The 27,493-nt window shown below is 39.0% G+C and overlaps 1 protein-coding gene across 6 annotated transcripts in view; it reads right to left on the minus strand.

The window, feature by feature from the left end:
* The window catches only part of LOC122549923 (E3 ubiquitin-protein ligase HECW1-like), a 462,631-nt gene extending 441,593 nt beyond the window's left edge, over positions 1-21,038 (minus strand). For 2 of the 6 annotated variants that reach the window (XM_043690159.1, XM_043690155.1), the window contains exons 1-2: positions 10,533-10,608; positions 10,028-10,116 (exon numbers count right to left, since the gene is read on the minus strand). Coding sequence is in view for 1 of the 6 variants with exons in the window: in XM_043690154.1 (XP_043546089.1) it covers positions 20,890-20,919 (30 nt within the window). In the remaining 5 variants the exon portion in view is untranslated. Of the gene's footprint in view, positions 1-10,027; positions 10,117-10,532; positions 10,609-20,889 lie in introns of those variants that run through there. The other 4 variants (XM_043690160.1, XM_043690154.1, XM_043690156.1 and 1 more) reach the window with 4 other exon arrangements.
* Positions 21,039-27,493: the final 6,455 nt, after the last annotated feature.

Consider the following 27,493-nt stretch of genomic DNA (forward strand, 5'->3'; position numbering starts at 1 on the left):
ATGATGGCTTGGAGGAGCAAGCGGCAAGTGGAAACATTCAGTTTCCTTCCGCCATATGGGAGAATGGGAAACTGCATATCAATGAGTATAGCCTCTTGTTGCTCATAGGGGAAACGCTCATCTCACCAATAAAACCTTGAGTGGCACATCAATCTCTTTTTTTCCCTCATCAGTAAAAAATGCAATTTTTCTGATCTTGACATATTTTACGAATGAGTCGCCATTTCCCATATCATTTGAGGGCTGGGAAAATTCAGTCCCAAGGAACATACAAAATGGTGGGTTGCAGCACACAGCAGCATATATTTTTAGTTAAAAGACATTCATCAATGCAAACTGTACAAATTAATGCAAATTCTGATACCAAATTGATTAACAATCTCTTGTCCAATTCCAGGTTTGATTCAATCGCAACAATCCAGCTGATATGTGCCTTGTCTCATGTTTGTCTCTCAGTGATTCCACACACAGAATCAGCAAGAGTATTTAAAGACACTGTGCGTTCATGGGACCTGTGCAAAACTGAGAAATTACAGCAGGCATCAGCAGAACTCAATTCATGTCTCTCTGTGTTTCTGCCTATGAGCCCCACAAATTGTCCAGCCATTATAAATACTGCCTTAATGCTCTTCAATAAATTAAATGAGAAAAGTTTACATTCTTCAGGATTTAGTTGTAAAAATTGGATAGACATCTCTGAACATATTTGCATATTTCACTTCTATGAATCTAAAAGACCATCACTTTATCATTCAAACAAAGAATCAAATGATTGTGGTGGACTGTTCAAATAAAGCAATAAAGCAGGAGAAGCAATATCTATGCAACTAGAGGATCAACTGTATTTGGTATTCAAGGCATCACTCACAATTCATCACCATTCGTAATGACAGAGTAAGAAAATCTTCCTCCATCATCAATTCCTGCATTTGATTTTGTGATATAGAAAGCTTAAACATTTTACAGTTTCACCACAAAAAATGTCATCGCCTAGATTAGAAATAAAATGCATCTGCAGTTGGCAGCTTGCCCTGGAATGTTTGACTGTCGATAGTAGCAGTAGTGCGTCATTGTAGTATCCCTGCCTGCAGTGCCTATGGCTGAGCCTCAGAATTAGTAATGCAGTCATAGCCACACAAAAAAATGACAATGTGGATTTACTACACAGTGAAAATGTTAGGAAAATAAAAAGATAATTCTCAGATGCTGCATTCATAATTTAGGTAAAGACATTTACAGTCTTTGTGGCATTAGCACATTGACATAATGTGAAAATAGGCTATTGTTGAAATAAATAATTATTAATCCAGTTCAAAATGCAGTTTTCATTTGAATACAGAAAATAGTGCACTCTCTCATAAACCTGTGTGAACAATCAATTGGATCTTTTTAGTTCTTACCTCAATTCCAATTACCTACTTTGTTCCATATATTTAAAGAAATCTTGCATTTATATGGTACTGGACATCACAAAATGCTTTGCAGTCAATGAAGTACTTCTTGAAGTGTAATCACCATCGCAATGTAGGAAATGCAGCAGCTGATTTGCACTCAGTGAACTCCCATAAATAGTAACATGATAGTGTCCAAAACATCTTTTATTTAAATATTGATTGACAAATAAACATTGGCCAGGACACCAAGAATAACTCCATATTCTTCTTCAAAATAATGTCATTGATTATTTTACATCTAAGTGAGCAGTTAATTGGGGTGTCAATTTAACATCTTACACAAAAGATGTCCCATAGACAGAAAGGTGATAATGGTAGATAATGAACTTAATGATACTGAATGAAAAATGAACATTTACAAATACAATGCAGAGTCCTCTGAAATAATGGCATTAATTTGCTTATGTTCACTTGAGATGGTAGATTGAGCTTCTTTCAGAGACAGAATCTTCAGCAATATATCCCTCCCTCATTACATCATTGGAGAATCAGAATAAATTGCATGCTTAAACTTCTGCAAGTCTGCAGTGTGACTTGAACGCAAAGCTTTCTGAATCAGAGTGAAATTGCTACCACTGAGCAAACATTGACACTAATTAAGCCAGACAATAGTATAATAGCAGGTGTAGAATTGGTAATAATGCCTGTTAAAGAGGCCTTGAATTTTCATTCCTCCAATGTCCAAGTGTAACATTACTCAAATACAAACAGAAAACCCAGAGAAATTGTGTAAATAGCTGAACATCACTATTTCCCCCTTTTTGTGCAAGCTTTCATGCTCTTCCAACAATAGTAAAAATTGGATATTAGGACAAACTATGTGGAAATTCAGAACCAATATGTTTGAGGTCAAACAAGATGATTAGTTCATCCATTCAGAAAAATCTAGTAATTCTCCTACTGCAGTTTTCAAGCATTTCTTAAATGATGACAACACTCCACTCACAATATCTCAGTAAAAGTTTGCAGTGTTAAAGTTGGTCAGACAGAAGTCTTTCCGTCTCAGTCTATGTTGACTACTGGTTACAAAATCACTATTGCATAGATAATCCTCAATTTTTGTTTTATTCACTGACAAGAGCAACGGGGTGTGATGAAAGGCAGTTATAGGAAGGGAAAAAAGTCACAGATACAGTCACATAGATGGGTTAACTCCAAGAAAGGTAAGAGAGGTGGGCAGGTAGCGTAGGAGTCTTCTGTTGCTATCCAGCAGATAGTGAGGAAAGAGATCAATCTGAGACTGGCAGAGTTGAGAAAAGTCAAAGTCAAACAGTCAGGTCAGACAGGGACAAAGCAGAGAACAAGGTAGGACTGAAAATTAAATTGCATTTATTTCAATGCAAGAGGCCTAACAGGGAAGGCAGATGAACTCAGGGTATGGTTCGGAACATGGGACAGGGATATCATAGCAATTACAGAAACGTGGCTCAGGGTTGGACAGAACTGGCAGCTTAATGTTCCAGGATACAAATGCTACAGGAAGGACATAAAGGGAGGCAAGAGAGGAGGAGGAGTGGCGTTTTTGATAAGGGATAGCATTACAACTGTAGAGGGAAGATATTCCCAGAAATACATCCAGGGAAGTTATTTGGGTGGAACTGAAAAATAAGAAAGGGATGATCACCTTATTGGGATTGTATTATAGATCCCCTAATAGTCAACAGGAATTTGTAAGGAGATTTCAGTTATCTGTAAGAATAATAGGGTGGTTATGGTAGGGGATTTTAACTTTCCAAACATAGACTGGGACTGCCATAGTGAAAAGGGTTCAGATGGAGAGGTATTTGTTAAGTGTGTACAAGAACATTTTCTGATTCAGTATGTGGATGTACTTAGTAGAGAAGGTGCAAAACTTGACCTACTCTTGGGAAATAAGGCAGGGCAGGTAACTGAGGTGTCATTGGGGGAGCATTTTGAGGGTGCAACCATAATTCTATTAGTTGTAAAATAGTGATGGAAGAGAATAGACCAGATCTAAAAGTTGAAGTTCTAAATTGGAGGAAGGCTAATTTTGGCGATATCAGGCAAGAACATTCAAAAGCTGATTGGGGGCAGATGTTTGCAGGTAAAGGGACGGCTAGAAAATGGGAAGCCTTCAAAAATGAGATAACGAGAGTCCAGACAAAGTATATTCCTGTTAGGGTGAAGGGCAAGGTTAGTAGGTGTAGGGAATGCTGGATGACTAGAGAAATTGAGGGTTTGGTTAAGAAAAAGAAGGAAACATATGTCAGGTATAGACAGGATAGATCAAGTAATCATTAGATAAAAGCAGTAGGATTATACTTAAGAAGAAAATCAGGAAGGCAAAAGGGGGACATGAGATAGCTTTGGCAAATAGGGTTAAGGAGAATCCAAAGGATTTTCACAAACACATTAAGGTCAAAAGGGTAATGAGGGAGAGAATGGGGCCTCTCAAAGATCAGCAAGGCAGCCTATGTATGGAACCGCTGGAGATGGGGGCGATACTAAATGAGTACTTTGCATCAGTGTTTACTGTGAAGAAGGATATAGAAGATATAGACTGTAGAGAAATAGATGGTGACATCTTGAAAAATGTCCATGTTACAGAGGAGGAAGTGCAGGATGTCTTGAAATGCATAAAAGTGTACAAAACCTGATCAGGTGTATCTTAGAACTCTGGGAAGCTAGGGAAGTGATTCCTGGGCCTCTTACTGAGATATTTGTATCATTGATAGTTACAGGTGAGGTGCCACAAGACTGGAGGTTGGCTAACGTGGTGTCACTATTTAAGAAAGGTGGTAAGGAAAAGACAGGGAAATATAGACCGGTGAGCCTGATGTTGGTGGTGGGCAAATTCTAAGAGGGAATCCTGAGGGACAGAATGTACATGTATTTGGAAAAGCAAGGACTGATTAGGGATAGTCAACATGGCTTTGTGTGTGGGAAATCATGCCTCACAAACTTGATTGAGTGTTTTGAAGAAGTAATGAGGATTAATGAGGGTAGGACAGTAAACGTGATCTATATGGACATCAGTAAGGCATTTGACAAGGTTCCCCATGGGAGACTGATTAGGAAGGTGAGATCTCTTAGAATACAGGGAGAATTAGCCATTTGGATACAGAACTGGCTCAAAGGCAGAAGACAGAGGGTTGTGGTGGAGGGTTGTTTTTTAGACTGGAGGCCTGGGACCAGTGGAGTGCCATAAGGATTGGTGCTGGGTCCACTACTTTTCATCATTTATATAAATGATTTGGATGTGAGCTTAGGAGATACAGTTAATAAGTTTGCAGGTAAAACCAAACTTGGAGGTGTAGTGGAAGCGAAGAAGGTTACCTCAGCTTACAACTGGATCTTGATCAGATGGACCAATGGACTGAAGAGTGGCAAATGGAGTTTAATTTAGATAAATGCAAGGAGCTGCATTTTGGTAAGGCAAATCAGGGCAGGACTTATACACTGAATGGTAAGGGCCTAGGAAGTGTTGCTGAACAAAGAGACCTTGCAGTGCAGGTTCTTAGGTCCTTGAAAGTAGAGTCACAGATAGATATAATAGTGAAGAAGGCGTTTGGTATGCTTTCCTTTACTGGTCAGAATACTGAGTACAGGAGTTGGGAGGTCATGTTGCGGCTGTACAGGACATTGGTTAGGCCACAATTGAATATTGTGTGTAATTCTGGTCTCCTTCCTATCAGAATGATGTTGTGAAACTTGAAAGGGTTCAGAAAACATTTATAAGGATGTTGCCAGGGTTGGAGGATTTGAGCTATTGAGCGAGGTTGAATGGGCTGGGGCTGTTTTCTCTAGAGTGTCAGAGGCTGAGGGGTGACCTTATAGAGGTTTATAAAATCATGAGGGGCAACAAGGTCTTTTCCCTGGGGTGGGGGAGTTCAGAACTAGAGGGCATAGATTTAGGCTGAGAGGGGAAAGATATAAAAGGGACCTAAGGTGCAATGTTTTCACACAGAGGGTGGTGTGTGTGGAATGGACTGCCAGAGGAAGTGGTGGAGGCTGGTACAATTGCAACATTTAAAAGGCATCTGGATGGGTATATGAATTGGAAGGGTTTGGAGGGATATGGGTCGGTGCTGGCAGGTGGGACTAGATTGGGTTGGGATATCTAGTCGGCATGGACGGGTTGGACCGATAGTTCTGTTTCCGTGCTGTACATCACTATGACTCTATGACTCGTGGGACATGTGCATTGCTATCTGGGCCTACATTTGTTGCCCATCCGTTGTTGTCCTTGAGAAGATGGTAATTAACCAATTACCTTACATATGATTGAATTAAGACTAATGAATCTTTTTGCCTGTGTTTACTTTGACTCCATTTTAAGTAAAACCAGTTACCAATCTATTGGCACCCATTGACTCCCTTAGCATCTTTGTAGGCAGATCTTGGATCTCTTCTCGTGTTTCCCTCAACACTCTGGTATAAGTAACATCTATCCCTGGTAACGTATTTATTTCAAACCTATTTATCTGGTTTAGAATTTTCACCCTACAATTTTTTATAAATCTTTTACAGCGCAGCTGGGCCAGCATTATGGCACATTCCTAATTGCCCAGAGAGCAGTTTAGAGTCAATCACATTGCAGCTGGTCACACGTAGACCAGACCAGGTAAGGACAGCAGATTTCCTTCCCTGGAGAATATTAGTGAATCAGAATGATTTTTCTCAATAATCAGCAGTGGCTTCATGGTTGTTATTAGACTCTTAATTCCAGATTTTTATTGAATTCAGTTTCCATTATTTGCAATGGTGGGACTTGAACCCGGGTCCCTGTAACATTACCTGGATTTCAGAAATAATAGCAATACTACCACTCGTCCTCTTGTTTGGGCAAATTGTGATGCTTCTGTATCTGCCCTCTACAAATACTTGGAGGAAATAATTATTGAGAATGCAACCTGTATTATGTTTCTCTCTAGTTCATCCTATCTTGCGTCAATTTGAGTTCTGATCTGACTGTCCTCTCACTGTTCAAATACTGAACACATTTCTCAATGTTGGCTCAGAATTTACTGCTGAAAATGTGTTGCTGGAAAAGCACAGCAGGTCAGGCAGCATCCAGGGAACAGGAGAATCGACGTTTCGGGCATAAGCCCTTCTTCCTGAAGGGCATAAGCCCTTCATCAGGAAGAAGGGCTTATGCCCGAAACGTCGATTCTCCTGTTCCCTGGATGCTGCCTGACCTGCTGTGCTTTTCCAGCAACACATTTTCAGCTCTGATCTCCAGCATCTGCAGACCTCACTTTCTCCTCAGAATTTGCTGTCAAGTTAATAGTAAAACAAATGTTATATATGATGATTTATGTGCAAGCAATATACCAAGTTCAGATAAGCTGGAAATCTACAGAGCCATAGAGTCATAGAGATCTACAGCATGGAAACAGACCCTTCGGTCCAACTCATCCATGCCGACCATATATATATATAAATAAATCTGGTCCCATTTGCCAGCATTTAGCCCATATTCCTTTAAACCCTTCCTATTCATGTGCCCATCTAGATGACTTTTAAATGTTGTAATTGTATCTGCCTCCACCACTTCCTCTGGCAGCTCATTCTATATATGCACCACCCGCTACATGAAAAAATTGCCCCTTAGGTCCCCTTTAAATCTTACCCCTCTCACCTTAAACCTATGCCCTCTGGTTTTGGACTCCCCAACCCCTGGAAAAAGACCTTGTCTATTTACCCTGTCCATGCCCCTCATGATTTTTTAAACTTCTATAAGGTCACCAGTCAGCCTCTGATGCTCTAGGGAAAACAGCACCAGCCTATTCAGCCTCTCCTTATAGCTCAAATCCTCCAACCCTGGCAACATCCTTGTAAATCGTTTCTGCACCCTTTCAAGTTTCACAACATCCTTCCTATAGCAGGGTAACTATGATTAAATACAACCATCGAAAAGTGGCTGAATTAGTTGTAATGTTCCACTGTTAACTGTGTAATTTACTTTGTCAGCTGCCTTACTATTAACATGTATCGAATATTATTGAAGTTTCTGTATCTTCCTGGTAGGAACAAAACCAATTGCACATATTTTAGATTTAGTAATTAATAATGTAAGCAGACTTTTTACAATACGATCATTGTTTATTTTTACTTACTAATTATTCTGGTACTGAAAATTGGCTATTGAAAATATGGAATCTCATTGTTTGATGGTTTGAATTTCTTTCTCTTATTCCAATCTCCCTTTCCTTCACTTTGTTTCCATTTCTGCACTTGATTTGACAATGTGATTGGATATTTTAAATCTTTCTCCATCTTAGTAATTTGCTGTTTATTTCTCAATATTTAAACCTCATTGCCTTTAAAACTGTCAATTTCCCAGTTCACGCAGGTCCTGGAAAGCCCTATTTCCTTCAGTGTGTTATCAGCTTGCACTCTCAGCAAGTTTGTGGATAAAATGTTTGGAGCTGAAGGATGCAGGATAAAACTATTTCACAGCAAATTCCAATAATACTAGAGCAGAATTTAGACCTTTGCACCTTTGCACCTACAATTATTTCTGAACTTCTCTTCCCTGTCTTACTAGCATTTTAATATGTTGTCGCATGTCTCTCTATCCATTCAGTGAACCCCTTTTCCCATTGTCCATGGTTTGAGAGAGCTATTCTTTCATTTTCTTTAACCTCTTGTTAATATGTTAATCCATATAAAGTCTCATTTATTTAGCACCCGCTTGCTGATTCAATGCATGCATTTATCCCAAATGTTCAACATATGTCTCTAAATGTGTTTGAATTGCTATCTGTAGAAGTTGTGAACAGGCCTTCTCTAGCAGTTTATGTTGTTCTCTTATTTCTTTAAAGTCAGTCATTTTTCTCCATAGAGTAAATTGTCTTCCTTTTCATGCTTAGTTGATAATCCAGACCATACACAGCCTAATGGGCAAAGTTTTGCTCGTCCTACTCTTGGAATGTGGGCATCACTTGTGAAGGTATAGTTGGATTCTTCGAAAATTACTGCCATCCATTTGGAGGTTCTTTTGTTATGGTTTTCATACAACTAAGTAGCCTATTAGAACACTTTCAAGGCAGTCAAGAATCAACCAAGTTGATCTTTGAATGGAACCACATTTAAATCAGACTCTGTAAAGCCGTAAGTGAATCAGTTGGTGTTGTATCACAACTTGATGGCTATGTATTCCTACTACTGAAATCTGCTTTCTTTTTAACTGTTGATTTTCTCAAAGCTGAATTTAAATCTTTAGATTTCCAAGGTGGAATTTGAAATCGTATTCTCTGAATTATTAGTTCAGTATTCTTATTTGCTAGTATCATAATTAAATTTTTGTGTCTGTTTTCGTGATTTGTCTGGAACAAAACTTCTCCCAAAATCGCTTCTCAATGACCTTTTGCTAGTGAATTCCCAGTTATCGGTAATAATTTTTTGCTTAATCACTTTACCAAAGCTTTTCATATTTTTGAAAAGGTCTATGAAATCTTCTCTTAATGTTGTCTATGCCAATATAAATGAACTTAATGTTTCAAATTTATCTGAATAATAGAATCCTGACAAATCCATGCTAAACATTCTATATGGCTTTCAGACCTGTTCTGAAGAATGGTCACTGGACCTGAAAAGTTAACTCTGCTGTCTCTCCACAGATGCTGAATGGCCTGCTTTGTTTCTCCAGTAATTTCTATTTTTGCCCAGCATCCACAATTTTTTTTATTCTATGTGGCTATTTTTATTTTATAAAACTATTTCATAGCAAGTTCCAATAATTCTAGAACAGATTTGGCTCTTTTCATCTTTGTATCTACAATTATTTCTGAACTTCTTTTCTCTGTCTTACCACTTTATAATATGTTGTTGCATGTCTCTATATTCATTCAGTGAAGTCCTTCTCCCATTGGGCATGGTTGGTTTGAGAGAGCTATTCTTTCACTTTATTTAACCTCAAAAACGAATGATTGGGGCAAATGTTTACTATTTAAGTGGGAAGCATGACTTGGGAAATTTCCAACTTAGCAGACCGTTCCACTTACAAGGGATTCAACATGCCATACTAGGGCAGGTCAAAATCCAGCCAATTGCTTCTCAAAACATTTGTCAGTGGCGATGAGGAAGGCAATTGTCAAGGTAAGCTGCTTAGAGGGTTCCTCTCGGTTCTTTGGACCTTTGTGTTTAAGATTGTTAGTCCCTCTAGCCGTCAAACTCCATTCTCCTAATTCTCACCCCTCCCTTCTACGCACTCAGTATTCTCCCTCAGTATCCCAGACCACCTTGATGCCCCAATGCCAAATCCATGCCTCCATTCTTCTTCCATGTGCATCCTTCATTTTTAAAGGCCTCACTAGTTGGACGACTCCATAAACCCTGCCTTGGGTGTCCCAAACTGAAAACAATACATTGAAATGTCAAATCAATAGTTTCCCTTCATTAAGTCATAGCTTTTTACTCTCATACTCTGCATGCCTACTTAGCCTGTTACTGACTTCAACTAACTGCATTCATTCTTACAGAGAAATACATTTACAACCCTTGTTTTCTCCATTCATGCATATCTGTCAATGTCTTTCCATTGACAGCATATCTTATTCCTTCTCCTAAAATGTATTATGGCATTAATTAAATTAAATTATACTTACATTCTGTCTGCTGTTCCTGAGGTACTTCACATTCCTTCTCACTGCTTGCCAAACCTTTTTGTTTTGTACTGAAATTGTGGCCTCTATGCCTAAAATCAAATTGTTGATATATACATAAATCAAAAGTCGATCTAGCCATTTCCAACCTTTTCTCTATTCCAAATAACATTAAATGTCCTATGTCATTGTTTAATATTCATCAACTTAATTTATGCTGATGATGCTACATTTCTTATGTTAACATTTTATGTAAGGATCTTATGTAGCAGCTTATTCAACGTTCTTTGAAAATCCACGTAAACTACCTTATTTAATTTCCCTTTATCTACGAATTCAAGAAACTAAACAAAATTCAGAGGAATAACATGCGGGCCAGGGGATAATTGAAAACCACTTGCTACTATTTCTAATTCAACAAAAGTCTGATTATATGGTTTCAACAAATATTTTTGATGTATACACAATATTACCACCATATAACTGTAATAAACAAGAATATACTAACTCCCATCCTGAATTATAATCAGCGTGTAAATATCACTGCAGAACTAAATACAGCAGTGAAGGGAAATGGTTATTTGCTACTGCTCCAATGTTTCAATAATGATATTGCCTTGTTACTATGGAAACTCATTGAGTACCAATTTACCCAATGGAGTCAACAAAGTGACAAATTTCACTTCATGTCTCTCCTGTTAAATAAAACACTTGTATTAATTCCTTAGACTGCTATTTCAATACATGCATTAACCTGGTGACAATAAACAGTTTAATATGTTTGTTAAAATTACGGACAAAGGAACTTTGACAACCTTTGGTCAGCATAAGTTGAAGTCCTTGATTTATAATTCTGTGCTTGAGTGCAGATCACTCACTGATTTCCTATAGCCTTTTCTAAAAAAAAAGATTCTGTTTCTAAAAACATCTTTTCATTGCATGCAAGCAAATTGAACTTCCTCAGCTTTTTTCACATTTTATTTATTCAGCACTCAGTTCCTCTGTACCAGTCCTGTCAAATGATTTTGCAAGGCAGCCTACCCTGAGCACCAAAACCAGACAAAACCAGTCTGCTCTAATCAGTGCTGAAGGCTGTCAAATCTCAATGCAACCTGATCCAATGATCCAATGTTCTATACCTGCTCGTACATCAAGCTATTTATTGTGTAGATTCTTCATTTAATAATATTTGTTATTTTCAATATTATTATGAATTATCTAAAAGCTCTCCAATTATTGATCATAAAACTGAACGGGTGATAATCACTTAAACATTACAACCACAATTAGCCACTGATGCCAACTGTAAAGAAGTTGAAAATGTCTTCATATCACCCCTCATGTTCCTTCCAATTTTGGATCAGTCAGTAATGATTAGCAGAATAGCAATGGGTGGAGATTCACTGTGTCACTTTTTTATCAATTATAGTTCCTTTCAGGACATTTTAACAGAAGAAATAATAGCACAGGAGAAGGTAGTTCTAATTCCATTCTAATATACAATTCAATTACGATTGTTTCGTATTTCAAACCCATTTTCCCATCTTTGTTCCATTCCTTAGATAACCTGACAAAACAAAAATCAGTTAATTTCACTTTTGAAAGCGTATTAAAATTGATGCAGAATTTACAAGCTGTTGGAGATAGGAATACCAGATTTCCACTATCCAGTCTGCGGATTTTGCTCCTGGATAGTTTATCTCTAATTTTACAATTCTGATCTTATCACATCAGAGAAAACAATGTGTCTGCATGTTCTCATTTTACATCACCTCTTAACTTTTCAAATTCAAGGAAATGCACGTTAAACTTACGTAACCTGTCCTCATAATTTAAACCTTAAGCTTTGATATTGTCCTGGTGAACCTATTCTGCAGCACTACCAAGGCTAATTTGTCCTTCCTAAAATGTGGTGTCTAAAACTGGGCACTATAGGCTGAATCTTACAAGGGTTCGTACAAAATGGGACATGATGGGAAATGTGTCCGAATTGCTTGAGTCCAGTGGGCCCTCTCTCGGTGTCAGGAACAACTTGCTGCATATTTTAACTAAATTCTAAGCGTTGAGGTGAGATCCTCACTAGGCAGCAATGAGTCACTTAGTAAGGGGGATTATTGCTTGTTAATGAACTTATTAACTGCAAATTGTGCCTCATGAATATGCAGCATTCTATCTTACCACCCATCACAAGCATACTGGACACTAAGAATTCTCAGCACAGATGTCAGAACAAATACCTGGTGACTTCAATTCACTGTTTGCTCTAAAGGATCTCTAAGTTGGGCACCAGACAGTAATATCTCAGAGCACAGTCAATGAACACCGGCCACGTACACACCGCATCTGCTAACATGGGCATCCAATATGCATCAGCTGCTGCACTCTTTAATAGAGCATCTCCAATCCACATGCTGCATGCTTCTGAGTTTCAATGCTGCACATCAGATGCAAACACAGCTATCATTGCCATGCTGCAGCAAGAACACTTTGCACTCAGTGACACATACCCAGCTCACAGACTGGACTCGGTTGTATCTGTGGGCTCTTCGCTTACAGTCATAGTGCTCAAGCACTCTGAGCTGACCTGGCTGCACACAGCATCCCTGCTTTGTCTTTTTGCTGAGCTGTGGTCCAACCCAAGGGCACCCTCTAATACTAGCATAGGGGCTTGGACACAGGCAGTCAGAGTCAGGGTACTCCCCTCATAAGGGCTGAGGAATCGGATGCCAGTCAACACAACACTCAGCTTGACCATTTGTGCCCAACTGGGTCTCTTTTCCAGCGGATATTACAGGCACTGAAAGTAGGTGGCACAGATATTACTCTGATGCAAGGCAAGAGGTACTCCGAGTGACTGAGTTGGCAGTGCAGACGGCATGTAGAGTGAATGGGGTCTGGGTTTGTGATAGCAACTAAGGGCAGATAGTGCGAGTGGTAGAGCATGAGTGTTGGTGAGAGGTGGGGACACCAGCAGAGATAGAGAGAGTGTGAAGGCCATTGACCTTCTTCCTGTAGCACTACGTGGCCTTTCAAATGGCTGAGACTGCACTGACCTGGATGGCAAACATAGACCAGGTTGGTATCATGGCCTTCACTGCCAGTCCTAGGAGAAAATGAGGTCCCATGTCAGCACCATGTCGTCCAGCTGGACGTCCAGGTCCCTGACTGTGAAGCAGGGTTCAAATTTTCTCTTGTATTTCATAGTCAGGGCAGATTTCAGGAACTGTGCAGGGCAGCTCTAGACTAACAGCACTTCTCTGGGTGCACAGTGCCTGTTAAAGGTGGCACTGGCTCCAGGGGATGCAACGTCTGGCAACAGCAAGTTGTTCTGGCTACAGTGAGTAGTAGATAGGCCAGAGTTGGACAAAGAAAGCACTATAGGGGTGAGGCAGAAAGCTAATGAGGCAGGTTTGAAAAAATAGGGTGAGAAAACCAACTAGGCCTTGCATTTCTAAACCTTCCGTGAAAGTCAACAAAACTGACACTCAGCTAAAGAAATCTAAGATTCAGCTCTACACTTAGGTGGGGTCTGAGGAAGGCTTTATACACTTGTAGCATCACTTCCTCTCTATTATGTACTACCCCCAATAAGGCTTTAAAAAAAGTTTGATTTTATTTTTTGAACTTCTATTAGATTCCAGTGATGTGTAAATGATCACAAGTGGATCAGTTAGCTCAGATGGCTCAAGTATGTAGGGAGAGGTTGAACAGAGCTGAAAAATGTGTTGCTGGAAAAGCTCAGCAGGTCAGGCAGCATCCAAGGAGGAGGTGAATCAACGTTTCGGGCATAAGCCCTTCCTTGGATGCCTGACCTGCTGCGCTTTTCCAGCATTTTTCAGCTCTGATCTCCAGCATCTGCAGTCCTCACTTTCTCCTAGAGGTTGAATAGACTGGTGCTATTTTCCTTGATGCGTCAGAGGCTGAGGGGTGACTTTATAGAGGTTTATAAAACCATGAGGGGCCTGGATAGGGTAAATATCCAGGGTCTTTCCCACAGGGTAGGGCAGTCCAAAACTAGAGAGCATAGGTTTGCGCTGAGAGGGGAAAGATTTAAAAGGGACCTAAAAGGCCCTTTTTCATGCAGAGAAAGTGTGTATGGAATGAATTGCCATAGGAACAGGTGAAGGCTGGTACAATTATAACATTTAAAGGCATCTGGATGGATATATGAATAAGAACGTTTTAGAGTGATATGGGCCAAATGCTGGCAAATGGTGACTGGATTAACTTGGATATCTGGCCGGCATGGAGAAGTTGGACAAAAAGGTCTGTTTCCGTGCTGTACAACAGTATAGCTCCATGATTCTACATTTGTGATTCAGCATAACAAGAGTCCAGGTTTGATCCCTCCCCAACTGATATCAACTCAGGACCTCCCTCCTTGCCCTGCCTCAGGAATGATGCTAATAGTAAACCACCATTGTCAACAGCTGTAAAGAAAACTGCTTAGGATAAAACATCAGCAGAGAATGAGCAAACAACCTGTCTTCAGGCACAGCATGCATGGATGAACATTGTTAAAAATTCTATTTCCTTTTTTTGCTATAATTTCCTTTCTTGATAGTGTTACTATTAGCTGCAATGAAATCTTCAACCAGCCTATTTGAAGTAATACTCCCGATGTTAATAACATTATAATTTCCTGACTATTACGACACACTCGTCCAAAATAACCACGGCAACAGATCTCCAAAAAAACATGTGATCATTGATGATTGACATTAGCCCAAGGAAGATCATTTTGGATATCAGCAGTTCAACATGCTCATGTCAGAAATGTTTGAAATGTGTAGCTCTTGGAAAATATGAATTTGGCATGATGCCCCTTGAGATGCAATGAAAGAACTGTCTGATTATTGCAGATGGACAGTACCCATAACATTGTTTTCCTGCATACACTATTTAATGATCTACCTCACCCAGTGTGATTCGGCAGTCTTTGCAAAGTCCTTATGTTGTCTTTCGAAATACTGAAAGAAATTTCATTTCCCTTTGCAGCCTCCAGACTTTAAGCAGCTACATCCTTTTACAGACAAAAATAGGAATTGCTGGAAAAGCTCAGCAGGTCTGGCAACATTTGTGAAGAAAATCAGAGTTAACGTTTCAAGTCGAGTCACCCTTCTTCAGAACTGATGCCAGACCTGCTGAGCTTTTCCAGTAATTTCTATTTTTATTCTTTGATTAACAGCATCTGCAGTTCTTTTGGTTTTTATTTACATCTTTGATATTTTCTTTTGCAAATGTCATGAGGAGCAAGTGAACCACAGTCAAATCTGTCCACATCATGGGGTCCAACTCACTAACCTTCACCTAAAGGGGGCCTTGGTCATTGCAGTAGAGTTCCTAAAAAGTCATTACAAAACTAATGTCATGTGCTGAAAGTTAAATCTTTTTTTGAGACACCACAGACCGAAAAGACACTGTTATCACATGTGCAGTTAGAGATTTGGCATAATGATCTCCATCCATCTTTTCAAAATGCAATACAGTACAGTGAAGGTGAACAGGTCCAAATTAAAAAAAACAGAAACAGGAATTGCTGGAAAAGCTCAGCAGACCCGGCAGCATCTGTGAAGAGAAATCAGAGTTAATGTTTTGGCTCCAGTGACCCATCCTCTGAAGTTCTTCCGATTTTCAATTAAAGATGGCATGTTTGCATGCAATCGCAGTCATTCAAAGGAGACTACTTCCTGACTTCTATTCCATTGCTCAAGAATTTGATGATTGCATGAGCAGAATAAAAGCTGCTAACAGTTGATAAATACATCAGAAGAGATCAAAGGATTTCCCATTCAAACTACATTCCCTTAAATAGTCAGGACAAGTAGATTAAAAATGCGGCATGGACTTTGCCATATTGATTGGCAATCAAACTTTCATTTAAACAGGTATAAAGTTCAAATAGATGATCTCTCTCAACCTCCTCCAGAGGTCTCCAGCATTACTGGTGCCAGTGTTAAACTAATTCAAGGTCTGCCATATGATATGAAGAAACAACTGAGGATACTGGTTACAGCACAGATTATGGGCCCTGACAATATTTCAACAATAGTTTTGAAGACATATTCTCCAGACCTGTAGTATCCCTAGCAAGGGGACATTACACAAACATAATATTAGCATCTACCTAACAATGGGCAAAATTGTCCAGATATGTCCTGTACACAAAGGGTAAGAAAAATTCAACCCTGCCAATTACCAACCCTAGGGTCTACTCTTGATATCTGTAAAGAAATGGAAGGGGTGATCAACATTGCTACCAGCAGCACTAACTCAACAATAGCCGACTCACTGATGCTCAGTGTGGGTTCTGCCAGGGCAGCACAGTTTGTAATCATACTCCAGCCTTCATTCAGATACAAATCAAAAAAGCTAAAATGCAGAAATGACGTGAGAGTGACTGATCTTGACGTCAAGGTAACACTTGACCAAGTGCAGCATCAAGGAACTTCAGCATAACTGGGAATCTGAAGGTGGGGAGGATCTCACTGGTTGAAGTCATACCTGACACAAAGGAAAATGGTTGTGATTGTGGGAGGTCAGTCATCTCAGCTCCAGGTTATCTCTGCAGGAGTTCCTCAAGGTAGTGTCCTAGGCCCAACCACCTTCCCCTGCTTCATTGCCCCAATGACCTCCGCTCCATCCCAAGATCAGAAGTGGGGATGTTTACTGATGATTGCACAATGTTCAGCACCATTCGTGATTCCTTAGATACTGCACCAAATGCACCAAAACCTGGACTATGTCCAGGTTTGAGCTGCCAAGTGACAAGTAAGATTTGTATCTCACAAGTGCCAGACAATAATCATCTCCAGCAGGATGGAATCTAACCATCACCCCTTGATATTCAATGGCATTACCATTGCTGAATCTCACACTATCAATATTTTGGAGGATAGCGCTGACCAGATATTGAGCTCAACTAGCCATGTAAATACAGTGGCTACAAGAGCAGGTGTCAGAGGCTAGGAAACCTGCAGTTGAGATCTCACCTCCTGACTCCCTACAGCTTGTCCACCACCTACAAGGCACTTGTCAGGAATGTGATGGAATACTCCCAATTGGCCTAGATAGATGCAGCTCCAACAACACTCAAGAAGCTTGACACCATTGAGGACAAAGCAGCACACTGGCACCACATCACAAACATGCACTCTCTTCTCCACTGACACAAAATGACAAAGTGTTGACCATTTACAATGCAAAAACTCACCAACACTCCTCATAACACCTCCAATCCCATGACCAATGCCATCTTGAGGCAAAGGGGTAGCAGGCATATAGAAAAACGACTACCTGCAAGTTCCCCTCCCACCCACTCACGATCCTGACTTGGAAATATATCACCATTCCTTCAGTGTCGCTTGGTCAAAATCCTGGGATTCCCTCCTTAAGAACATTGTGGATCAACCCACAGCAAGTAGGCTGCAATGGTTTAAGAAGGCAGCTCACCACCACCTTGTGCAATGACACTAAGGATGGCAATAAACACAGATCCAACCAGCGATACCCACATCCCATAAATGAATTAAATAAGAACAAAACCACTTTGTTTTGTTTTTATTTATATACTCCCTGCTTTTGAATACTGTTTGCTGCTCAAGTCAGCAGATTGGCATTATACTTTAACAACAGGGAAAATCAGGAAATTCTTATTTATATTCCATCAGTTATCCATCACGAGACATTAGCAACTTGCATGATGCCCTTAACATAGCAAAACGTGCCAATAGACTTCATAAGAAACAGTATGTGTTTGCTCGTTATCACAACACAATGTTTTAGTCCTTCATTGAAACTTGCAGATTAATTTATGAAATCACATTTAACAAGTGTGAATGTCCTTGTTGTTTATTTCAGAGTATATGCTTAAATTTGTCTTGTGAATTTAATTGTGTTCTGATGAGAATACAACTGAAGGGACAATTTTTTAGCCAAAACACTAAAATGGTGCATACTCAGCTAATAATTTCAAAGTTGAATCTGAGCCAAAGGGGTCATTTTCCCTTGGATTTCTTTCAGAGAACAGACTTTCTCATCATTTTCTGTACCCATTTGTGAGAACTGAACTGAAAAGGCTGGAAAACAAGCTACTGAAACATGCCTCCTAGTGGGTCAAGTTAGAACTGCCAGTGATAAGATCTGTGAAAGCATCTGTAAATTGGCTATTGACTATAGTTGGTGGGGGCAGTGTTAGAATGGAATCTTTTACCCAATTTTGTTTTTCAAAAAAAGATTAAGTAAAATAGCATCATTAGTCAACAAGTGGCCTACTTCTGTCTTGGATATAGTGCAACCAGTTGGCTTATTCACTAGGAATTAATGGGTTTGCCATTTGGAAATTCTCTTTTCGGATTAGATAATTTTTTGAAGAGGTAAAGTATATTAATGCAAACTGTTTTCATATTTGAGATAAATAAATAAAAAGAACTCACAAAGCGCCACTTGAATTAACTATAAGTTTATAAATGCTAAGAAACCATTGTCATTCTTACCTTTTTCAAAGATATTTTAGGCTTCAGTCATAATAGTGTATATTAAATGAGTTTTAAAAGATGAACAATGCTCATCATTGAAAACATTTAATTCACTCTAAATAACAAAATAAAGTGGTGCTCTGGTAAACTTGAAAGGGAGTTGTGACTGCTTTATTCCTAATTATTTAAAAATGACACAGAGTACTCAGCACAGAAACAGACTAATCAGCAGTCTATGTACTTTGCAGTATATTCTTTTCACCACTCTTCATTGAGTTATATCAACATCATCTTCATTCAGTTCTGCTTCATTTTTTTCTTGATTTCCCATAACTCCATCTGGAAGGACTAATGCTCAACACTCATCGATAGTAATATAGAAACTCATGATTTTCTTGCTTTTCTAACAAAGATTTAGCATTAATTTTCCTATTTGATATTAATTAATCACAATACACAAACTGTATACTCATTCAATGTGGTATATTTGGAATCTGTTGGTCTTATTTTCAGTTCTGGCTTTCTTTTCTACATAGGGGTTATTACTGTACTTTGCCACAGGCAGCAGCACACTCTTTACGAAATAATGCAAGAATAAAGCTATTATTTCCTGCGTTCCACTGTTTCTGCTAAACCCTGCAGTCGAAAGAATTCCAGCAGTACCCAGCACACACATATTTTACACTACTAAGAATGGACAAATGAACCTTCTTTGGCAATAGCCAACAAAATACTGGAAAATGATAAATAAATGTCTCAAAAACCTAAAACATTTGCGATGATCAGTCCATATCCAATAGACTGTACAAAAACGTGACTGCAGTTTTCTTTGTTTAAAAGAACTACTTTATGTAAAGTGAAAAAATACAAAGGCTACAAAATGTACATTATTTTCTTCAAAACAATGTATGTTATTTCCTTTTTAATATTTCCCTTTGACATATGCTTCCAATCTGTAACTTCCATTTTTGCCAATTATAAGGTTTGCCTGCAGCAAACATTTTCATCAGTTTCTTAAAACTTCTGTTATATACGAGCCAAGTAGCATGGCACCATGGCAACCATTTTTATCTTCAGGTCACAAACAATGCTTTTGAGATTAAGACTCTCAAATCGAGATAGTCAGATGGTAGAGAAGAGTTAGGTATTAGTTTTGACTCTCTGGACTAACTCCTTGCTCGTCATTTCAGGTACATGGGCTCTTGAATTATGAACTTGAATTCTAGCCAATTTGTGTATCCCACATAATCCTGCAGTAATACTTCCAGTGGTTGCAGATGCATACATTTTCTCTCATGAAATGCAACACTGCATTCTCTTTAAAGTGGCACATTTATCAAATAGCTGGACAGTTTGAAATATATTCCTAAAATGTGTAATATCTTGTTATTTAGCAGTGGTGCATGTAAATTAAATCTTACTGTGAGAATGCTTGTAGTAAATGCAGTTCAATTTTAAGCAAAGAAGCATTTCTGACACCTGCTCTGTAACATGTTTAGTACCACATGAGAGATCCTGCTAATCAAAGTCCTATTCAAGCTCGGGTTCCATTCGCAGATCCCTAACCCTGTTAATTAAAGGCAGTGGCATACAACAAAAGGGTTGGTCGCCTCCCCATCACTTGATGTACACTACTGGCAGTGCTCATTTCTGCTGAGTGCTGCAGAAAACTACATCACACCAAATGTTGAACTGTAGTGTTCACAAAGCTCACAGTATATATAATTCCCTTAAATCGAAAACATCTACCTGACATAAGCACGGTCATTAATTTTCTTGTATTGTCATGTGGAGTTACATTGAATAAAGCATTAAATCAGACTTATTCTCCTATGCAATCAGCCATTGAATCTTAAAAAATAGACATGATAGGCTTTATAACCTGCCGCAACATAAACCTGGCAGTGTTGTGTTCAGTCATCACGTTATTTATGCAGGTCATACCTCACTGGCAGAGGAAAACGGGCATTTCTGTTATCATTCTAAACTCTAGAATGCTAAAGCAATCTCTTTGTATGAATACTTTCTACTTTACATATATATATCACTCAACATTACACGACAGAGTCCAATTAATTGTCAGTGAATGTGTGCTTTTCTAATTAATGCACAATAAAATAGATCACACATCAAACATAGAACTAATGAAACACAACCATTCAGATGGTCCTTAATCTGCACTGCACTCATGGCTATCCAAGATGCAAACATATGGCTACATCATCCTCACTTTAGCTTGTCAATATACTATGTCAACACTGATGCATTACCTGATGCTGCAGCACACAACGAGACAGTAAAATCAGTTTCTCACTGTAATTTTAAACAAAGATCACTTCAAGGGTACAATATTTGCTTAGCAACAGAGAGAACATCACAGTACTTTACCTGTACAATAATTGTCTGGGCAGGACTCATACTTCTCCAAGCTAGCTAAATCAAGAGCAAACCCCTCATGATTAGGTTTGTAGTAACAGTCCGTAAGCCAATCACTGATTCACCATATCCCAGCACAAACAACAGTTGCTACAGTGAGATGCTGCACACTTCATTTCCGTTCCACCCTCTGCCTCACTCTGGGCACCAGACAGCTGTAGCCAACCAGCATCAATCTCCCTGATACTTGGGCTATTAACCCAACCTCTTTCTTTCCTCATCCTCCCCACGTACACACAGACACACTCACTACTACCACACACATCAAGCAAAGTGCTCAGCAAAGCGTTGTCAATTCTGCAGCTGTACCTCCCTGTCCCAGGGGGCTGTCCCTTTACAAGCTTGATGATTTCAACGCTTACAGTTGCAGCTTTGAGGTTAGCTCTGGGCTAAGGAGTAGCATCAATATAAGAGATGCTGCGTTAGTGTGATTTTCAAATATAAACAGTGCCACAATTCGGCACATCTTATAGAACAGCAATCTCATGTTGTGCCTTCAAAATGATTTTAAAAATCAACAGGAACTTTAGGTATACAAATAGAAAATGACTGAAATAAGATGATTAAAATCAATCATCTGGCTGTCCAATAATCTAAAATTCGCAAAGCAATGATTGCTTTCTATCTTTTTTGATCCACTCTGACCTAATGAAGAAGAAACACATACAATCTGCATGATTTTTCTACTAACTCATGTTGCCAGTGTAGAATATTAAACCCATTCAGTAAGACAGTTCTCTGCATTCTATCCGGTTGCTGCCAAAATGCAACACTTTCAGAGAAACTGCAGATAAAGCAGAATCATCCAAAAAATACTTGATAGTGACTCCATTTGTTCTGATACAGCCAGTCTTTTTAAATAGTGGGTTTTGGTTAGCAACTTCACATCATATATCATTGTGGTAACCAAATATAATTATTGAGAGTAATTTATTTATCAAAATTATATTTCTGCTTTTTTTAATAAAGGAATTTTATTTCAAAGCTGTGTTTCGATGTTCAAATTATAGTCTGAATGCAACAATATGCATTTTGTAAAATGGAATTTCTTGGATATTATATTGATAAGCAATAAAGATTTTACGCCAATAAATCTTACATACCTATCTACAGTGTACTGTCCTGCGGATGACAGATTGACAAGTCTAGTTTCATTCTAGGGATTAACAAAATCTCTCAATTTCTGGATTACGAGATTAAGTGATCTGGTTGAGTGATTTGCTCAGAAAACAAGCCTTTTTCTTCATATTGGCATTATAGACAGAAAAAAAAGTTTGTCAATTTGGTTAACTAAAGATCTTACTGTATGGACTCAACACTTTTTCAAGAAATTAACGGAGCATATCTTTTTGACAAATATGAGCCAATTTATCTGGTATCCTGAGACATGAGGTTATCTCTCTAGTTTTAGCCCTTCTAATGTCCAGTTATTCTGATGGGTGCTGGTTTCAAGCAGCAGCTTTTCATTTGAAGCCATTTCCAATTGAAAAGCCATGCCTTGTATTTGATAATGCATTCAAGCAAGCACAGATGCAAAAACTAAAGAAGATTTTGGATTCAGATAAATGGTTAAATATTTGCAAAGAATCAAATTAATAAGATTTAAGTATCTGTAGACATTGAAAAACTTTAGTGGTGTTACATAAATGAATGATGTTGTTGTTCATTAAGCATTCACTTTAGTAAGAGAACAAACCAACCTGTTCAAGCCATTAACAACTGTGGTAGAAGGAAAAACAACTTTGGTGTGACATTAAAAATTACTCTTTCAGAGAATGGCATACTTTGCATTAAGTTAACAAATTGTTAAAAAACACACAACACCAGGTTATCCTCCAACAGGTTTATTTGGAAGCACTAGCTTTCAGAGCACTGCTTCTTCATCAGTAATGAGCTACCTGATTAAGGAGCAGAACTCTGTAAGTTAATACTTCCAAATAAGCCTGTTGGACTATAAACTGGTGTGTGATTTTTAACTTTGCCCACCCCAGTCCAACACCAGCACCTCCACATCATGGTTACCAAATTGTCAATGATATTTGATTGTTAAAAGAAAGTATTGTTAAGACTGAGCAATCTGTTATCAAAGGGCCTACCTCCTTTTTCATGAAAATGTTTTGCCAAAGTGTTTTTAAATTTCATTTGGTTGAAACTAAGCTTTCAATAGAGGGCAAAGAAGCTATCATCTGTGTATCTGGCTTATCCTAAGGCCAAGTTTTAGGGATACCTACAACTTTGTCCAGCTACAGATCATCTTTGCTCTAGTTCCTCAGGGGAGTATTCAGGCTAACTACCTTCAGCTGCTTCATCAATGACGTTCGTAAGGTTAGAAGTGGCAATGTTAGTTGATGATTGAAGAGTGTTCAATTCCATTCATGACTCCTCAAAAACCGAAACAGTCCATGCCAAATGCAGCAAGATATGGACAATATCCAGGCTTGGGTTGACAAATAGCAAGCAATGGCCATCTCCAAAAAGGCAGAATCTAACCATCATCCCTTCAAATTCAATGGCATCATCATCACAGAATATCCCTCTTTCAACATTCTGCAGATTACCATTGACCAGAAGCTGAACTAAACCAGTAATATAAATACCTTAGCTGCAAAAACAGAACAGTCACTAGGAATCTTGCAGTGAGTAACTCACCTCCTCACTCCTTGAAGCCTGTCCACCATCTCAGGCCCAAGTCAGGAGTGTGATGGAATATTCCCCACCTGCCTGGATGAGTGTAACTCCAACAATACTCAAGAAATTTGGAATTATCCAGGATAAAACAACCTATTTGATTGGCACCACACCCTCATAAAATACACTCGCTCCACTGAATTCATCTCCAATGAGTGTGCTATTCACAATGTACACTGCAAAAATTCACCAAGGCTCCTTTGACAACACCTTCCAAAATCATGGCCACTACCACCTCTAAGGACAAGAGCAGAAGAATTATGGGAACATCATAACCTGCAAGTTCCCACTGATCATCCTGAGTTGTAAATATATCACCATTCCTTCACGCTGGGTCTCCTGCAACTTCCTTCCAAGTGATATTGTTGGTCTACCTGTACCAAATGGACTACAGAAGTTCAAGAAGTGAACTCACCACAATCTGCTCAGGGTAACTAGGTATGGGAAATAAATGCTGGCCTACATCCTGTGAATGAATAAAACAAGCAATACCTCCTCCAGTATGAGCAATGGCAAGACAGCTAGGATGTGATGACTAGTTGTGATTCGAATAACAGTGAGAGACAACGGGGAAAATTTGTGAAATATAGTATTTCACATAATGGCTCTGTGTCTGACCAAAAATACTAAGGATTTAGAATCACAAATTCACTATCTGGCAACCAAGGAAAGGAATCTACTTATATTGGTCTCTGTGCAAGTCTCCATTCCTACGGTTCCTGAAATAGTTGTCTAAGTAGTCAACCTTGTGACTGGACCTGGAGCCATTTGGTTGGAGAAGAGGTATGTTACATCCAAATGATGTTTGCTTTGGTGGTAATAACTAAAGTTATTTAGATCAGACACTTGACAACATTCCCATTGAAGCACAATAATTAAATTTGAGAGTAATTGCTGTAATGTACTTCTTCCTAACAGGGGGATATCTAAGTGTCTTGTTAAAATTTATAACTACTGCATAGATCTCTGTCATCACCCACAGTCCACACTCTCAATGCTACCAGAATTACATTTTCGAAATAATTATTTCTAAGAATTATGTATAGAGCCTGACTAACAACAAAAACATCATCAGCAATTGTATTTTACAATATCTTTCTTGAACAAACAATGACAAAAAGATTTTCTCAGCTGTAAGCTCAACATATAGGTTTTAACAACATTAGAATCTAAAGAACAATTATTATGTTGATGATTACCTAGCAAGTCTAAACAATTTGTATCATAACCTCGGTGGGCATCTTTGAATAGGTTTGACAACAAATAAGCTGGGACTAGTAACAGGAGCAGTAGATGACTACCTCCTAAATTTAGTTTTAACACTAGCATGAACTTGGGAATGTAAGAAATAGAAGGAGGTCGAGACTATTCAACCAACTGAATCTGTTTCACCACTCAGTCTGGTTATGGTGGATCTTAGGCTTCATCTCCACTTTCCTGCCAACTCTCAAAATTCCTGAATCATTGAGAGACTTAAAGATCTGTCTCCCCCAGTGAAATATGTTCAACGACGGAGCATCTATAATCCTCCAGGCTAGAGAATTCCAAAGATTCACAAGTGAAGAAATTACTCCTCATTTTAGTCCTAATGGATCAATCCTTTATCCTGGGGCCTTGCCCCCCTCCATGATTTTGATGCCTCAGGCAGCTGAAACAATGTCTCAGAACTTGTATGTTTCAATGAGATCATCTCTCATTCTTTTAAACCTTATGTAAGATTCATCCAGATTCTCATCATAGGATAGCCTCTCAACCCAGGGACGAAGTAGTGAAACTCTGCTGTACTGCCACTAATGCAAGTATATCCTTCCTTGGATGCATTATTGGATGCATTGATGGTCATCTTGCGAATTTCTATTGACTCCAGAGCAGTTCCTATGGACTGGGGGGTTGGAAATGTAACCCTATTATCTAAAAAGGGTGAAAGAGAAAAATCTGAGAATTACAGACCAATGAGCTGGAGTGGTGAGGTAAATGTTACAATCTATTCTAAAAAATATAACAGAACATGTGGAAAGCGTTAATCCGGTTGGACAAGGACAAGCTTTATGAAAAGTTTATGAAAAGCTTAACAAATCTACTGAGTTTTTTGAGGATGTAACTAGTAGAATAGATAAGGAAGAATTGAATGAATTGAATTTATTGTCACGTGTACTGAGGCACAGTGAAAAGCTTTGTCTTGCGAGCAATACAGCAGATCACCTAGTTCAATAGCATAGATAAGTAAATAATAGGTAAACAGCAGCAAAAACAAAAACACAGGTACGGGTGAATGCTAAACATTTGTGAGTCCATTCAATATTCTGTAGGGTAGAAACTGTTTCAAAACCGACTGGTGCATGTGATCAGGCTTCTGTACCTTCTCCCTGTTGGTTGAGGTTGTAGAAAAACATTGCAAGGGTGGGATGGATCTTTGGGAATGCTGGTGGCCTTTCCTTGACAGTGGGCCTGGTAGATGGATTCTATAGATGGGAGGTTGGCCTTTGTGATTGTCCGGACCGAGTTCACCACTCTCTGTAACTGTCTCTGATCTTGAATGATACAGTTGCCATACCAGATAGTGATACATCTAGAAAGAATGCTCTCGATGGGGCACCTATAAAAGTTGGCAAAGGTAATTGCTGTCATGCCAAATTTTCTCAGCTGCCTGAGGAAGAAGGGACGTTGTTGGGCCTTTGTAACCAGTGCGTCCACATGAAGAGTCCAGGAGCTTGGCACTCTCCACTCGTTCCACCTCTGTCCTATTAATGTGTAGGGGCCATAAGTAACATCCAGCTGAAAGTCAATAATTAGTTCTTTGGTTTTGCCAGCATTGAAAGCTAGGTTGTTCTCAGTGCACCATTTTTCCAGTTCTTCCACCTCCCATCTGTAATCATTTTTATCACCATCTCAGATTCGACCGACTATGGTAGTGTCATCAGCAAACTTGTAAATGGCATTAGTCTGGTATTTGGCGATGCAGTCATGGGTATACAGTGAATACAGTAGGAGAACCGGTGCATGTGGTATATTTGGATTTTCAGAAGGCTTTTGATCAGGTGCCTCATAAGAGATTAGTGGGCAAAGGTAAAGCACAGGGGGTGGAGGATAATACGTTGGCATGAATTGAGAATATATTGACAGACTGAAAACAGAGTGGAAATAAATAGATCTTTTTTCCGAGAGGCAGGGGTTTACTTATGAGGGACTGCAAGAATCACTGATTGGTTTTCAAATATTTTTGATTTTTGTCAATGACCTGGATAAGGGAACTGAGTGCAACATTTAAAAGTTTTCTGATGCTACATAACTGGGTGGGATTGTGAGTTGTGAGCAGGATGCAAGTAGGCTTCAAGGTGATGTAGACAAGTTGAGTGAGTGGGCAAACACATTGCAGATGCAGTACGACACGGCTAAATGTGAAGTTATACAATTTGGTGCAAAAACAGGGAAGTATTATTTAAATAGTGAAATATTAGGCAATGCAGAGGTACAAAGGGATTTGGGTGCCCTGACGCCAGTCATGAAAGTAGACAAGCAGGTGCAGCAAGCAACCAGGAAGGCAAATGGTATATTCATTACAAGAAAATTTGAGTTTGGAAGCAGGAATGTCAAATTACAGTTAAACAGGGCCTTAGTGAGACCACACTTGGAGTTTTGCATACACATTTGGTCTCCCTACCAAAGAAAGGATAAACTTGTCATGAGGCAGTGCAGTAAAGGTTGACTAGGCTAGTACTGGGGATGGCAGGACTGTCCTATGAGGAAATGTTAGTTTGAACGGGCATGTATTCACTGGAATTTAGGCAGATCAAAGGGCATCTGACTGAGACATATAAAATTCCAACAGGCCTGGATAAACATTGGGAGGATGTTTTCCCAAGTTGGG

This window comes from Chiloscyllium plagiosum, chromosome 5 (assembly GCF_004010195.1).
Source record: "Chiloscyllium plagiosum isolate BGI_BamShark_2017 chromosome 5, ASM401019v2, whole genome shotgun sequence".
NCBI classification, from domain to species: domain Eukaryota; kingdom Metazoa; phylum Chordata; class Chondrichthyes; order Orectolobiformes; family Hemiscylliidae; genus Chiloscyllium; species Chiloscyllium plagiosum.